Raw genomic sequence first — 16,515 nt, forward strand, 5'->3', positions numbered from 1 at the left:
ACTATTGCCGACAATGCTGTGGAAATTTGTTGCGGGATCTATTGAATTTCCCCCAATAATTATTTCCAAATTCCAATAATCGATGCCACCATAACCATTTTCCAATGTTGCCAGTGAGTTCAAATTCATAACCAAGTACGAAGTATTTTTATTTTATGAAATTTAAATTACAAATATAATAAAAGGTTCTAAAATAATAAAAACTCTTAATTAAGATAAAATTGAAATTATTTTTTTCTGAAGAAATGTAAAAGAGAAGATGATGTTTCACAAATGCCGAAGATACTCTACTATTTTTCGAAGCCTTTCCATTGTCCATTACAGCTTGGTAACAGTACCCCCACAGGCATGTGTACAAAATAGTTGCCAATGGCAAGAACTCGGTAATATTTTCACAATCGGGCAAGTCGCTAGAAATCCTCGTGTACATATCAAGTTACTCAACACTTGCTGATTTGAGTGCCGGAATCGCGATGTATTTGATTTTAAAGAATGATTTGATGGATTAATTTAAAATGATATCAATTTTGGTTGTATTTTAAATTCATCGCAATTAATATAAAATTTACATAATTTGGTATGAAGTGGATTCAAAATTCATTTCAATTTTTCCTTCCAGACAGGTCAAAGGATCAAATCACTTCCTTCGTTCGACGCCAATTTTGAATTACTTTGAGTTAAATATAATTTGAGAACGAAGAAAATTCCTTTCATGAAAAAAAAAAAAAAAAACTAATTTTACAAACCTATTTTGAGTTGAAATACTTAATTGTTGCCGACAATGAGATAGAATATTTGGCATGGGCTACCCATTGATTTTCCCACCCCCTATTTGCTCCTAATTTCCAATTAGCAATACGTTCAATCACACCATTTTCTACAAGTTTCTCCAATCTAAATTGGTAGGTTATAATTTACTAGGAGCCAATTCGTACAAGTAATACTCATAGGCTGTGTTTGGTTCAAATGATAGGATTACTAAATGATTAGCACGTAAATAATATGAAAAATGATTATTTTTAGATTTGTGTGGTTATCTTAAATAGGTGTTAAAATATTACTATTTTTAAATAGGTGTTAAAATATTACTAATGACTGTTAAAATCACACTCCTAAATCTTAATAATATATGAAATCTTTTAATTTTTTGAGATATAAATAGAACACAAAAACTCATGTGAGACGAGTCAATTTTGTGAGACATATATTCTATTTTATTTGGGTCATCTAAGCACGTAGGAAAAAGTATTAATTTATGTCAAAAATATTACTTTTTATTGTAGATACGGGCAGAGTTGACTCACTCGCAAGTAAATATATGTGATATCGTCTCACATAATACATATTCTATATAGAATGACAACAAGAATTCTGATAGAAAATTTTTTTGTATGATTAAAATAAATATAAATTATTTTTAAAAGGAAAAGGAACATGAGAAGATAACATTATTTCAGAAATGCCAAAGAGACTATTATTTTAAAAAATATATGTGGATAAAAAATTATGTGGTGCTTTGGATTACAATTTGGTTTTTAGTCCACACTCCACACAAAAGTGTTGCATCGGGGCTAAATCGGGGTGAAAAATTATTTCTCCTCTAAATACATATATATATTATAAATAAATGAAATAAAATTATAAATGATGGATAATTTTGAATAATGAAAAAATTAATTAGTAATGTATACTTCTTTAAAATAGGAGGGAAAGTTTTAAAATAACAAGAGTTTGATAAGACACAATAAGTTTCACCATTAACAAAAATTATTATTTTTAGGTCTCTATTACTTTTTAATAAACCGTTTTTGTTATGTGATTGTCATTGGTTTGCATGGGTAAATGGTTGTTTTTTGTTTTAGTGTTTTGAAATTGAATTGAATTATGAATCAGATCGATCCATCTTATAATTATAAATTTATGAAACATTTTCATAAGAAATATTAATATAAAAATAATTTGATTGATTATATCTAAAATTAAAAAGAAAAAGGACTTTGCCAAGTGTTTTGTAGGGTTATTTATGATCGTTTCCCATTTATTATGTTCTAACTAATCTAAATTTCATTAAAAAAAACTAATCTAAATTTAACACGTTTAATTATTTTATTATTATTATTATTTATGGAAATAGAAAGAGAGAAGAAAAATTGGACGTAGTTAAAAATAAATAAATAAATTCAATAATTTATGCTTACGGCATAAAAAAGAAAAAAGAAAAGATTCGCGACCGATGCGCATCGAAAAAACCTTTTTCTATAAGAAACGGTAGCGCTGAGCGAAAAAAAAAACCGATGAAATTCAGCATTGTCAGCACCGCAGGAATCTCCACCAGTATAAGCCCATTCTGCTCCCTCTCTCCTCCACTTTTTCTTCCATTTTTTCTTATATACTACACTTTTTATGCCTAACTCCGCGGCCATGGACGGAGGAGCAGGCTGCGGTCAACCCCAAGAACCCACCGTCGGCGTGCAGATACACAATAGCCGCAGCCTGCCGGACTTTCTTCAGAGCGTCAACTTGAAGTACGTCAAACTCGGTTACCATTACTTGATCTCTCATCTGTTGACTCTTTGCTTGGTCCCTGTAATGATTGTGGTCATCATCGAAGCTTCGCAAATGAACCCGGATGATGCCCGGCAATTATGGCTTCATCTCCAGTACAATCTCGTTTCCGTTATAATCTGCTCCGCGTTTCTCGTTTTCGGGGCAACTGTTTACATCATGACCCGACCCAGACCCGTTTACTTGGTTGACTACTCCTGCTACCGTGCCCCGGATAGTTTGAAGGCACCTTACCAGCGCTTCATGGAGCATTCGCGCTTGACGGGGGATTTCGATGAATCCTCGCTTGAATTTCAGAGGAAGATTCTTGAAAGGTCGGGTCTTGGCGATGAGACTTATGTTCCCGAGGCGATGCATTTTCTCCCTCCGCGGCCGTCGATGCAGGCGGCGAGGGAGGAGGCTGAGCAGGTAATGTTTGGTTCGCTGGATAGTTTGTTTGCGAATACGAATGTCAAAGCTAAAGATATCGGGATTTTGGTTGTGAATTGTAGCTTGTTTAATCCGACACCATCTTTGTCAGCCATGATTGTGAATAAATACAAACTAAGGGGGAATATTAGGAGCTTTAATTTAGGGGGAATGGGTTGTAGTGCAGGGGTGATTGCCATTGATTTAGCTAAGGATATGCTGCAAGTTCATGGGAATACATATGCGGTTGTGGTGAGCACTGAAAATATGACGCAGAACTGGTATTTCGGGAACAAGAAATCCATGTTGATACCAAATTGTTTGTTTCGAGTTGGGGGTTCGGCTGTTTTGTTGTCGAACATGAGTAAAGATAAGAGGAGGGCTAAGTACCAGCTTGTTCATCTGGTGAGGACTCATAAAGGTTCCGATGACAAGGCGTTTCGGTGCGTGTATCAGGAGCAGGATGATGCAGGGAAGACCGGTGTTTCTTTGTCCAAAGATCTTATGGCTATCGCGGGTGGGGCGCTCAAGACTAATATCACCACGTTGGGTCCTTTAGTACTGCCGGTCAGTGAGCAACTTTTGTTCTTCGCAAAATTGATACTGAAGAAGTTTCTTAACAAGAATGTGAAGCCTTATATCCCAGATTTTAAGTTGGCATTTGATCATTTCTGCATACATGCTGGGGGAAGGGCTGTGATTGATGAGCTGGAGAAAAACCTGCAGTTGCTGCCGATCCACGTGGAGGCTTCCAGGATGACACTGCACCGGTTTGGAAACACTTCTTCGAGCTCCATTTGGTATGAACTGGCTTATATTGAAGCAAAAGGGAGGATTCGTAGGGGTCACAGAGTGTGGCAGATTGCTTTCGGAAGTGGTTTCAAATGTAATAGCGCAGTGTGGGAGGCGATTCGGAATGTTAAACCATCTAAAAATGGGCCTTGGGCAGATTGTATCGACAGGTACCCTGTAAAAGTAGTCTCTTAGCATATCAAACTATCATTTCGTTGTTTACAATTCGAGGCCCCCGTTTGGAATTTAAGTTTCATTTTCTCCTAAGTTTGCGTTCTACTTAGTGACTTCTCAATCTTGTACTATTGAAGAATTACTTAATCATCTGTCGAGCTTAGCCAGTAATAAGTCTATTCTTATGTCTAACTGGCTTCTCTATGTTCTTAAAAAATTTCATGTTTACATTTTAGTCAGAATGTTGATTGAATTTACAGCAGTTAGTTTGACTTCATTTTCATGCAAAAAACTCAAAAGTTTTTCAAACGTTGTCAAGAATGGATATTGTGATCCTTACATGTAGTCACTGAAGATGGTTAGAAATGTTCATCGGGTCATGAAAGTTGAATTTTCTTCACCACAAGATCAATCATGCATCCCATCATTTTTCTCCAATATGTGAACCGCATCCTCTTTCTATAAGACCTCAGTCGAACCATGTATTTCTGCTTTCCATTAGTCCAACGCATCTAATCTATACCACGAGCCAAGGACAATAAACTTGTCACAACTCAGCAATTCTGATACGAGTTTGAATGTGAATCGAGCTTCTGAAGCAACTCAATGAACTCGAAATCCTTGATCTTGGAGAAAGTGAACTCCCTGTCTGTTCAAGATCACAGCTTATTATAATTTGGATTTGCTCAAGTTTTTATTTAGTTGACCATGTATGATCCCTGATTGAGATCTCGTCCTGTTTATTATTATTATTATTATTATTATTATTATTATTTTTCATTTGAACTTTCTGTAGCTGTAGCTGTAGCTGGCACCAGCCAATTCTACATGGTGTGTTACACAAATTAGATTAGTATCCGACTGTATCATTGTTGTGGTCGTCCCCTCCACTGTGTGGCTGTTTTTAGATTTTAGCATGTGAAATTCTGTGAAGCCATTTTATTTTTTGTTGGCCGCGATTTGACATCTAATTAATTCTATAACTTCTTGAGCTATTGCATAGGATTCTAAGGCAATAATTGGAATCTAAATTCTTCTAAAAAAATTAAATTAACTTAGAAAACATACTGTTATGTTTTATTTTTGGTTTTAATTACGTCATGTTTCATGTTATGTTTTGTTTTGTTTTGTTTTGTTTTGTTTTTTGAATAATTGTTTTATTTTCATTTAACAAGGACATTTTTTAAAAAAATTCTTAATCGATTATTTTGACAAGGGAAGTCATTCACAAAACATATCGACCTCACTTGCTTGGACGGCAAACGGGCAAAGTAACAAAATATAATTAATTGCTAATATCAAATGTTATATTTTAATAATATTTTTAGAACTACTTAAATAAAAAAATTTTGAGCCCAAATTTTATTCAATGACGATTAAAGATATAGCAATAACTTCATAATACAAAAACAAAATTATTGCGAACAAATTTATGATAAGAGCGCAGGGCTTTGAAAAATAACAAGGGTCAAACATGTCTCCCGAATTTTATTTACGTAATGTGCTGAAATAAAAATAATAATATGAATAATTTATCTTACCATGGTTTCAAGAATCCAGGTTACTTTATTCTCTTTATTTTTTTTTACAGATACAAAAATTAATCGCACAACCGATTCATGTGGTCGATATTACGATCAACAATTAAAAAAGGGGTAAATGTACCAGAATACAAAAATTCATCTAAAAGAGAACTGGATTTCCTCTAAGGTTTTTCCCTTGGTCTCAGGAACCCAAATTGCCACAAATGCAACACTCAAAACGCACATGACCATGTATATGGTGAAACTTCCTGTAAACGGGTTAGAAATTAGCCAAATCATATCTTTTTAGCATATAATTTGCGTACTATGTGTTTAGTAGCATTGACAAGCAAATAGAGGAAAGGTCGGACAAACCTCCGCTGCTCCAAGCCAGTAATAACGGTGCAGTCATAGTAATGATCCAAGAGAAGAGCCAGTTCGCCAAAGTTGCCACACTCCCGGACAGACTTTTCACTTTCACCGGGAGAATCTATGGTGACCAGATACAAGGTGAACATGTCAAGGTTTCTAAAACAGAGGCTTTTCTTTAACTAAGTGGCATTTGGACGGACTTTTTATCTAAATTTCATTTTACATTCAAACATAAAATTGTTTGCTGTTTTTTTTTTTATAAAAAAAATGGCAGAGTACTTTCACAGTCTCACGGGGTAAAGGGCTTACTTTCAAACTGCTATCAGAGAACTGAACACTTGGAAAAAATTTATATTATATTCAAACATAAGATACTTATTCAAGCTAACTTCTCTAAACAAATTTGCCCATTAAAACAATTAATCTGCATCATAATATTCCAAACAATTCGGATAATGAACTGGGCAGTACCTCAGACATTATAAGCCATGGAATTGGCCCCATCCCAAGTGAAAAACACACAATCATCAACTACAATGTGGACAAAGAGAGGCAAAAAAAATTATTTAACAAAGTAGAAAAACATGTGCAGATAAAAAGTCAAGAATCATTATTTGCATATTTGACAAGACATACCAGCACCCCAACTACGGATAGGATTCCCAGTATGACATAAAATGAAGAATCCTCTGCTACAATGCCCTTAAATTGCAAAAGTTTCAAAGATGATTGTACCAAGAATAAAAAATCGAATAACAAGTATCTAAATGTCATCAATACCAACAACTCGTCCTCTGTTCTAAAAATAAGATAGACTAATTCATTACCTTAAGAAAAAATGAAACAGAAACAAGTAGAAGACTAAGAACCATGCCAGAAGATGATACCTGAAAAAAAATTATGTACCTGTCATGCAATCTAGTACATATAAACCTTATGATTATTTTATTTCTTCTACTTACGATTAGAAGAACCCTACGGCCAGTTCTGTCCATCAACCACGTAGCAATGGCAGTTGCAATCACCTAAACAATCCTGAATTTCAGATCTTTGAACGAGTTTGGGAATGCTCGAGCAAACTAAAATTAGCCAAAATATTTTCTAATCTAACCTGAATAATGCCCACGCCAACAGTCGCAGCATTGCTGGATGTGATTCCTGTTTATGCATAAAAAGCTCTTATATTTGGAAAAAAAATGAAAACACACAAGATAAAAATATATTATCCCCATGCACATGAAAAAATGGTGGTAGCTTTTACCCACCAGCGGATTCAAATATATTAGAAGAATAGAAGATGACGCCATTAATTCCAGATAGCTGCTGGAGAATGAGTAACCCAATTCCTATCTGTAGCATAAAAGATATGTAAAGGGGACATGAGTAAGATTGTGCCAAACTTAAAATCAGGTTACAACCACAAGTATGGGAAAGTTTTGTAAAAAATGGGTACCATCAGAGGTAACCAATATCTTCTTGATTTGAGTTCTGCGAAATGGAGTGTCGTTCTTCTACTCGTTGAAGCTACAGACCTCTGCAAGAACCCAAAAAAAATGTATTGGGGTATAAAACAGGTTTACAATCAAGAAAATGATTATATTGTCCTACGAACCAAAGTGGAATATTTTTTAAGAAATAATGTTGCAGAAGGAAATAAACCTGTTTTAGGACGAATAGAACTATTTGAGAAAATCTACCTTGATCTCATTTACTTCAAGAGTAATATCGGTGTCAAAACCTCGAAGGACTTGCAAAGAGGCTTCAAAATCATCAGTCATTCCCATTTTAGCCTAATTTAAAAAAAAATGATACGTTTTAGTAATTCAACTGAGCTAAAATAAACGTGATAAAATAAATCGTCTGTGGCCTCACCAACCACCGAGGAGATTCAGGGATGAAAAATAGGCCAGGTATCAATATCAGACAAGGTAATATTCCTGTGAACGGAGATGAAAAAATTAGTCACTGTCAGGAAACATTGTTGCAAACCTATTATAGCTTATGCAGAATTTTTTTTTCATTGTTTCAAAAGGTGAAAACTTAGAGTCTTGAGCAGTATTTTTGTACAAGCTTTTCTTTGGTAAATGAATCAATAATCTGACTTGCAAACATCATAACACGGATCAAAATTTTTAAAGGCCCGCATGATTAAAAAGACAAATTTAAGATGAACCTAACAAAATTACTCATTAAAAAAATGTCCTAAGAATAATCATCCCGACTTAAAAGAGAATCAATTAATAATTGTTTGCACGCCAAGGAATCTTAAAAATATCATATAAGCTGAATCGAAATAAATGACAGTTCAAAGTCATAGGTCCCAAAGAATTACCTAGAACTGCAAGCAATCTCCAATCAACAAGTAGTCCTAATAGATACGACAACAAGATTCCAATCGTCACAGAGAGCTAACAAAGGAAAGCAGAATCAAGTCACAAATTTTAGTGAAAAGAACGCAATGAAAAATAGACAGTTCACACAGCAAACCTGGTTCACGGAGCCAAGCGCCCCTCTTAAATTTTGAGGTGCAATCTCAGCTATATACACAGGCACCTATTTCAAATCAGGGATCAGGAAAAGAACAATATTTTAAGTATATTATGATTTTTTTAATGATATAATAGCTACAAAATGTTTTGTATTTACCGTGTAAGATATAATACCCACACCAAAACCTTCCAACAATCTTCCCATGAAGAGAAATGAAATGTCCTAACGTAAAATGAAAAAAAAAAGATCAATTTAAATTGAAAAGATGAGAATGACAAATAAAATGCTTCACAGAATGTGAGAAAGCCTCACTCTTGCAAATGATATTGCAAGCCATCCGATTATATTAGGTATGGCAGCGATCATTAATGACTGCAAATTAACAAAATATATCAAAATCTATGCTTTCGACATAAAACCAACACAATTACATAGCCATTGATAAAACTAATGAAATAGCTCGTACCCCCTTTCTCCCTATGTACTCAGCAATCTGGCCACTGGAAATTGCTCCAACCATAGCTCCCACATTTGACAAAGAACCAAATAAGGAGAACTGTTCCAATCATTTAGTTATTTTCAGAAATTACCAAGCCAAAGCAAGAAAAATCAACAATCACTAACTTGTGAGACCGTAAGGCCAAGATCTTTTATAATGGCAGTCTGTGTTGGCGAAGAGTAACCACACTGCATATCCAAGAAATATCGCATTAATAATAATACTGCAAATTTTCATAAATTTCCGGTGCAGATAAGGATCTGAAAAGCCAAAAAAGAAATAATTTATATGAAATTCAATTCAATGAATCCTAACCCGTAAAGTAAAATTAGTCAAAGAGATCAGATAAGCTACCAGGAACTGATCCAAACTTAAAGAACAATGTGACCTCTGAAAGACTGAAACTACCCAACATCAATTTCAAAAGTGAAAGAATGTAGCTCAGCCGATAGTATAAGCAAATCTTTTTAAAAACTTAATTTTACATTTGCAGGACAGAGATGGAGCGGATTTGAGTATCTCTTAATTCAGTCCCACTTATATCTAAACCTTATCAAAACTGGATTCGAGTAAGTGGAACCACTGCAAAGGTGCAAAATTCCAAAAAACCTACTCGATTTTCATGCATATACCCCTGATAACATAAATGCCATTGAAATTCAGCACCATCAACTGAAAGAGCCGCAAACTTTATCTCAACACAGTCAAAATCAAGCCTATTAAGTTGATTCCACCACAAAACAATCTTCCCACCAAAGACCTTATGCTGTTACCAATTTTGCTGAAGTTCGAACCCACCCAATTCGATGAATACAAGCAAACATTCACTAGTTTCAAGTTCAAACCCACTTCAATTTGCAATCGAACAATATGTTTAACGAGTACATCAAAGATCCATAAAGAAAAAAGGAAAACAGGAGAAGAAGAAAGTACAGTGAAACCAAACTGTATAGGACCCAAAGCCACGATCAAGACACAAGCCAAGACCGAGACGGAGTTATCTCGAATAGCTTGAGTAGAGCCCATCAAGCTGGACTGCCTCGAACCCATACGATACCAACTCCCAGTATGAAGAAATGGCTTCCTCAGATCCCCTCTTCCATCTTCACCATCCTCCCTGAAACTCATTTTCCCCCCGCTTTTTCTTTCCTTTCTCTCTTCTCACTAAAGTTCGATCCAAGAAAATGAAAACCGGGCCTCAGAAGACTAAAGTTGAATCCAAGAAATAATGACACAGTTTTAAAAATTAAAGTTCAATCCAATAAATAAAATCCCAAGTAAAAAACACTGATCAAGAATCGAACTTTTTGCGCTTATAATCAAGGAACTTTTTTCCCCTTGAAGTAAGGTAGAATTGAAGAAGAGGACTTCCGAAATGGATGAGATAAATAAAAATTGCAGTGCTTGCTTAGGTATAATACACTTCTTTTTATTTTCTATTTAAACAAACGCAAATCTAAACAAATAAAATCGGGCGCTGTTTCTCACGTGTTAAACATGGACAATACTTTGACGTAACTTTGGCCGGCTGCCTAAATTATCTAACACAAGTCTATCATTATTTTTAATATATTTGAAGAGGTAAAAATTTGTGTGTGAGACGGTTTCACAAGTCGTATTTTGTGAGACGGATTTCTTATTTGAGTCATACATGAAAAAGTATTACTTTTTATGCTTAAAGTATTATTTTTTATTATGAATATCAATTGGATTGATCGGTCTTACAGATAAAGATTTGTGATATCATCTAATAATAAATACTCATTTGAAGATGTTATTTTTTAAAATAATATTAACCAAATATATTTGGGATTTACAATAAAAAATAGTTAACCAGATATATTTAAAATTAGTTAGTCAGATATATTTTTTGTCAATATCTCTACTCAATTATTATTTTTAATATATTTGATGATATTATTTCTTTTTAAAATGATTAACCAGATATATTCTCTGTAGAAGATGGTATTATTTTTTTAAAAAATAACTAGCCAGATATATTCTCTGTATTTCTACAAATGTCAACTGTGTGTAGGGATGTAAACGAACCAAGCCGTTTATGAGCTATTCGAAACTCGATTCGATAAAAGCTCGTTTAATGAGGTTCGTTAAAATAAACAAACCAAAATCAAACTTTACAGTATTCGGCTCGTTAGCTCGTGAACATGTTCGTTGATAAGTTCGTGAATAATCTTTTAGATGAAAAAAATAGTAGTTTTGGTATTGGATTTATTGATTTTGCATATTATTTATGAAATATATTGAAAAATCTATTAATTTTATTTATTATAATAAATTTACAAATTTTAATAAGAATAATATATTTTTCTTTAAATATATAATTTATTTTTTAATTAATTTAATGAAAAATTTAAATTATAATTCATATATATTAAGCTTGTTTAGATTCGATAAATGTTTGAATAAACTCGTGAGCCATGCATATATTCGTTAAATAAAGCTCGAGTCGATTATAAACGAACCAAGCTCAAACATTTCAGAGTTCGGCTCGGCTCGACTTGATTACATCTCTAACTATATGATGCCAATTCAATATCACAATAAACATGATAATAAACACCATGTGTATCTGATATTTTAATATTTGAGATCGAAAATACTTCGTTGCCCTGAAATTGACAGCATGGAATGGACTGAAAATAAGATCCAAATCAAGAATAATCAGTAGCATCAAGATATTAAATTGTTCAAAACCAAGAACTAGTGTTACCTATATTTATCAAATAATTGTTGATTTCATAATTTAATGATAAATAGTTGTTTGTCAGTAAATGACTTGGAGACATGATATTTTTCTTGCGAACATCTAAGTCACGACTTTAGATATCTTTCACCTGAGTTTTGATAAGATTATGATTTATATATAACTTAATTCAAAAATAATTTAAAGAGAAATGATTGTTTAAGTCTATGTATATAATCTTGAAAGACTTAATCAAATCGACGTGAAACATCTAACAAACTACCCTTACTGCTAAGTGTGAACAATTGGTTTACAAGATATTATCGGGTGGTCCATAAGACAGTCCAACACATAATGCTGAATCTGAATCAGGATCAGAACTTGACTCTCATACCATGTTCAAATCGAGATTTAAACATAATTCAACCGCAAAAATTAGTTCAAAAAGAAAGATTATCCAAATCCATATATACAACTATCATGAACTTAATTCAAATCATATAACAGTCAGTGAACTTCAGCTATGATATCATGTTAAAATTGAGACTTATATGTAACTCAATCTCAAATACCAGCTCAAGTAGAGAGGATTATATAAATTCATATACATGATTCTCAATTCAACTTATTTTTAATTAATTAACATGTAAAAAGTTTGAATGGACAAATATCTGATATGGCAGCTGGCGGATTCCTTGACCCCCTTTCTAATTATTATATTAATAAACATGGAGACTACATACTTCGTGGTTGGTATGACTTGGTTTGATTTCCTAAACTCTCTCAACTCAAACTTAAAAGAAACTAAAAATGAATGGGACAAAGCTACGTAAATAATTGGAGGAAAAACCTATGTTTTATCTTTTGAAAAACCATAAACATGTGCGTACTGTAATCACAAATATTTTTGAGCCATTTGCGAGCTGAACCCATTTTCCAAGTTTCCAGCAGTTTTCGTGTAAAATCGAGCTGGGCCGAATTTACTGGGCTAAGGGCTCCCTATGTATTCACAAACATGTTTCAGTCAAAAGCCCAACCCGTGAAATGTGATCCGTAAATTTGTTTTAATTTGTATAGATAATACTGTTTGTTTGAAAGCAAGCAATCCCGTGTTATGCTATCCAGACAAGTGTTCAATTTGCATGCAGAGGTTGAGATTTGTTCTCTTGCCTAGCTACCATTACCAAGTTCCAAAGCATAGCGATTATTATTTTAAGCTACTTTTGATGAAATTTATTAATTGTTTTCTACTTTAAATTATCAAAGTTACACGCAATATACTTATATTTTTTATACTTTTATATTATATGTGTGTGACTGTGTGTAAAACTGTGAAAGTACACGAATCTCTGATAATATACTCTCAAATAAAGAAGAGAAAACTCAAATAAAATTTGAAAAATATATCATAATGCGGGTAAATACAAAGGAATCTTAATAATAATATTTGACAGAAGAGAGGAAAAGACCTTACTCGGGGAAAGCATGGAGAGTCTGCCATAGTTGCAGAGATCACGCACAATAAGAACAATAATAACCTAATCTCGATTGAGTCTATGTCACATTAATTAGAACATATATTTTGATTTTTGTTTTATATAAAATAATAAATCGATCATTTTACTTCCAAACAAAATATATATGGTTTATCGATATTTTTTTTTTTAATTTTTATAGTGATGTGTTTGATTAATCATCTTATACAAATACATCGAAAATAAAACTTTCCATTACCACAAACTCTCACTTCCTGATCTGACACCTCAAGCCATACCATAGAATCCAATGGATCACGCTAACCCTACTGTTTACAATTGACCATGTTTCCATGATAATCCGTGTACCGCAGTTAACTCTTTTGAATTATTTTTTTAAGTGATTTTGGTGAAATATAGTGAAATAGCATTCTCGACGTCGATTCGGTCAAAGGCATGGGTCATCGGATAACTGAATTATTGGAATCGTCTGGTTAATTCTTCGAATAACAAAAATAAATTGAAAACAAAATAGATTTTTTTAGATGTTAAAACTCAAAATATTGCCGTTTATTCGATGTATTTTAAAACTAAAATCAATAAAACCAAACCAAATGAAAATGTAGTATATATAAGATTGATATATATTTTAGGTGATGTATATGTAATTTTTATAGTTAGATGATGTAAATGTAAGTTTTGACATAAACTTTAAATGAGGTTTATATAATCTTATGTTAGTATTTTTTGTAATTATAATATAATAAACCTCAAAAGAAGTATATATAATTAAATCTTATTTTTTTTATTGGACAATTGGTTTAAATAAACACTCACCGGTTTTTTTGAGTACGTAATTTTGGGTCATGACTATCTGGTAAATCGAAGGACTCGTACCAAAAATGTCACCCGGTTCTACGATTTAACCATCGGTCCAATATCCGATTTTAAAAACTATGGATGAAACTAATTTTGACACAATATCCATGTAAAGTTTTTGTAAATAATTGCGGTGAAAGATTTTACCATGAAAATCAATTCTATCTTCGTTTAGCTATATGTCAAATGGACCAAATACTCTATGCTTTACTTAGTTAATGTTCTTGCATGTAAAATATATTAAATATAACGACCTCACAAATTTACCACAATAAAGAACTTTTTATTTTTATAAAATTTAATTAGCAGAACCAAACTCTAAAATTTCATTTGACTATGAGAGAAACCATTAAATGATATCATTCATATTTAAGTAGGTCTCTTGTACAACAATCTCACGTATCGAATTGACCCAATACGTTCATATCATCACCTCTAAAATAATATTTTTAACATAAAATAATATTTTTCACTTAAATCAAGATATATTGTATAATATTTTTTCGTAACATAACAAACAAGAACTATGTATTTATAATGAAAAATAATAAATTTGACATAAAATAAAATTTTTAACTCAAATAATCGTATCTTACATAATATATATTTATAACACAACTAACAAAAAATGATAATTTTGCATTAAAAATAATATTTTTATTATCATTTTTGATTTAAAAAGTAATATTTTTATAATTTCACTAAAAAAGTATCACATTTTTTATATGTCGATAAGAAAAAAAAAATTATTAAGAAAAATACAATCAACATATATTATAAAATAAATCAAATATATACTTATTTTTCGAAATAACCATATCAAAGTTGAACAAACAAACAAAAAATATATTTTGATTTGTCATGGATGATTTTTTATATATAAATTAATTTAATTAAGCTGATTTATTGTTTATTAACATCCGGAATATGTGGTAAAATGAACTTATCCGTATGTGGAAAGTCTTTATCAGTACTTTGCTTTAGTGTCGTTTTGTGCTACTTTTTTTTTAAAAAAAATAAATTATTATATATTACGAGTGAATAAAAAGAAAAAGAGAAGATATCTACGACGATTTCATAATAATATACATAAAATAGCAGTCAAAATAGTTAATGAAAGAGTTGAAAAACGAAAAGGTTATTGATATGGTTCAAATCTGATGAGGACACAGAATCGCACACCATAATCGCATCATTTTGCTTTTGTGATTCTCATTTCTTACCAATTATTTTTCCCTTTTTTGTTTATATAAATATTTTTAAAAGAAACAATATATATATATATATATATATATATATATATATATATATATATATATATATATATATATATATTTTGTTTCTTTTAAAAAAGAAAGTACTCGACCAACGATGAGGAAATTCAAGTTAAATAAATATTCTTACGATTTATTAGAATGGAAAGAAACTGAATTTTTGCAACATTTGTATAACTATAATAGTGATGAAAAAAATATAGTGATAAGCGAAAGAAAGGATAAAAAAAAACAGAGGTTTAAAAACAGATGTCAAATTTAGAAATTTTCTTTTCTCATATGTATATTATATACATTAAAGACGTTTACACAAAGAAAACCCAAAAAATTGAGAGTATGTTTCATGTGAGACGGATTTTAATCTGTGAAACAAGTCAATCATATTCATATTCACAATAAAAAGTAATACTCCTAGCATAAAAAATAATATTTTTTCATGGATGACCCAAATAAAATATCCGTCTCACAAATACGATCCGTAAGACTGTTTTACACAAGTTTTTACCAAAAATTGATATGCATGCGATTATGATAGACACATTTTTGTAGTATATATATTCAAAAAAACATATCTAATTTTGATATGTTGTTTATTTATTATGTTCATCAATAAGATATATTTATCTATTAGATTTATACTTGGGATATGTTTGATAACTTACAAATGAATGTCATATCATTGATAAGTGAGAAGGTGAGTACATGAATTGACTATATATATATGAGTGAGTTTCATGTGAGATCGTCTCACAGATCATAATCTGTGAGACGGGTCAATCCTCCCTATATTTACAATAAAAAGTAATACTCTTAGCATAAAAAGTAATACCTTTTCATGGGTGATCTAAATAAAAGATCCGTCTCACAAATACGACCCGTGAGACCGTCTCACACAAGTTTTTGCATATATATATATATATATTTTAGAGGTGGAAAACATAATTTTAAGTGATTATTTTGAATATAAACTTCAAATAAAGAAAGGTCTGATTTTCTGGTAATTAATAAAATAGTATATGTTAATTTAGAAAGGAAGAGAGAAACTGAGAGGCAATAATGAAGGTGAGGAACGGGACCAAGTGGCAGGGCGTGGAGAGGACGAACATGACATTGTCGGTTTCCTTTCTTTTCTTTCTTTTTTTTTTTTAAATTTTTACTGTTAAGTTAAATTCGGTTAGTTCGATTATGGGTGTGTGGGCAGTGCCCACACCCCATATGAGTGGTTGAGATTCCATCTCATGGGAAAAAAAAAAATTAAAAAAAATAAAATTGGGCCAGAAAAAAATCTGACCCTTGGATGTACCCTGCAGGCAGTGCCTGCAAGGGTAGGATGAAATAATCCGTTAAATTCCCAGGCAAC

General features: G+C 31.9%; 2 protein-coding genes across 2 annotated transcripts; one reads left to right on the top strand and one right to left on the bottom strand.

Annotated features, from left to right (window-relative positions):
* The first annotated feature begins 2,255 nt into the window (after positions 1-2,255).
* LOC140816813 (3-ketoacyl-CoA synthase 4-like) lies at positions 2,256-4,131 on the top strand. The gene has a single exon (XM_073176279.1). It carries the CDS (start codon positions 2,404-2,406, stop codon positions 3,958-3,960), a length of 1,557 nt encoding a protein of 518 aa, XP_073032380.1. The 5' UTR covers positions 2,256-2,403; the 3' UTR covers positions 3,961-4,131.
* A 1,382-nt stretch (positions 4,132-5,513) lies between these two features.
* Positions 5,514-10,239, bottom strand: LOC140816814 (sugar transporter ERD6-like 6). The gene is made up of 18 exons (XM_073176280.1): positions 9,757-10,239; positions 8,949-9,011; positions 8,791-8,880; positions 8,637-8,696; positions 8,481-8,546; positions 8,322-8,387; positions 8,167-8,242; positions 7,707-7,771; positions 7,532-7,624; positions 7,288-7,368; positions 7,100-7,184; positions 6,946-6,992; positions 6,797-6,859; positions 6,662-6,721; positions 6,471-6,536; positions 6,306-6,365; positions 5,838-5,952; positions 5,514-5,731 (listed from the first exon to the last, which is right to left on the bottom strand). The coding sequence occupies exons 1-18, from the start codon at positions 9,949-9,951 to the stop codon at positions 5,619-5,621; spliced, it is 1,464 nt and encodes a 487-aa protein (XP_073032381.1). The 5' UTR covers positions 9,952-10,239; the 3' UTR covers positions 5,514-5,618.
* Between the last annotated feature and the right edge of the window lie 6,276 nt (positions 10,240-16,515).

Source organism: Primulina eburnea, chromosome 16 (assembly GCF_022965805.1).
Source record: "Primulina eburnea isolate SZY01 chromosome 16, ASM2296580v1, whole genome shotgun sequence".
Taxonomy (NCBI): Eukaryota; Viridiplantae; Streptophyta; class Magnoliopsida; order Lamiales; family Gesneriaceae; genus Primulina; species Primulina eburnea.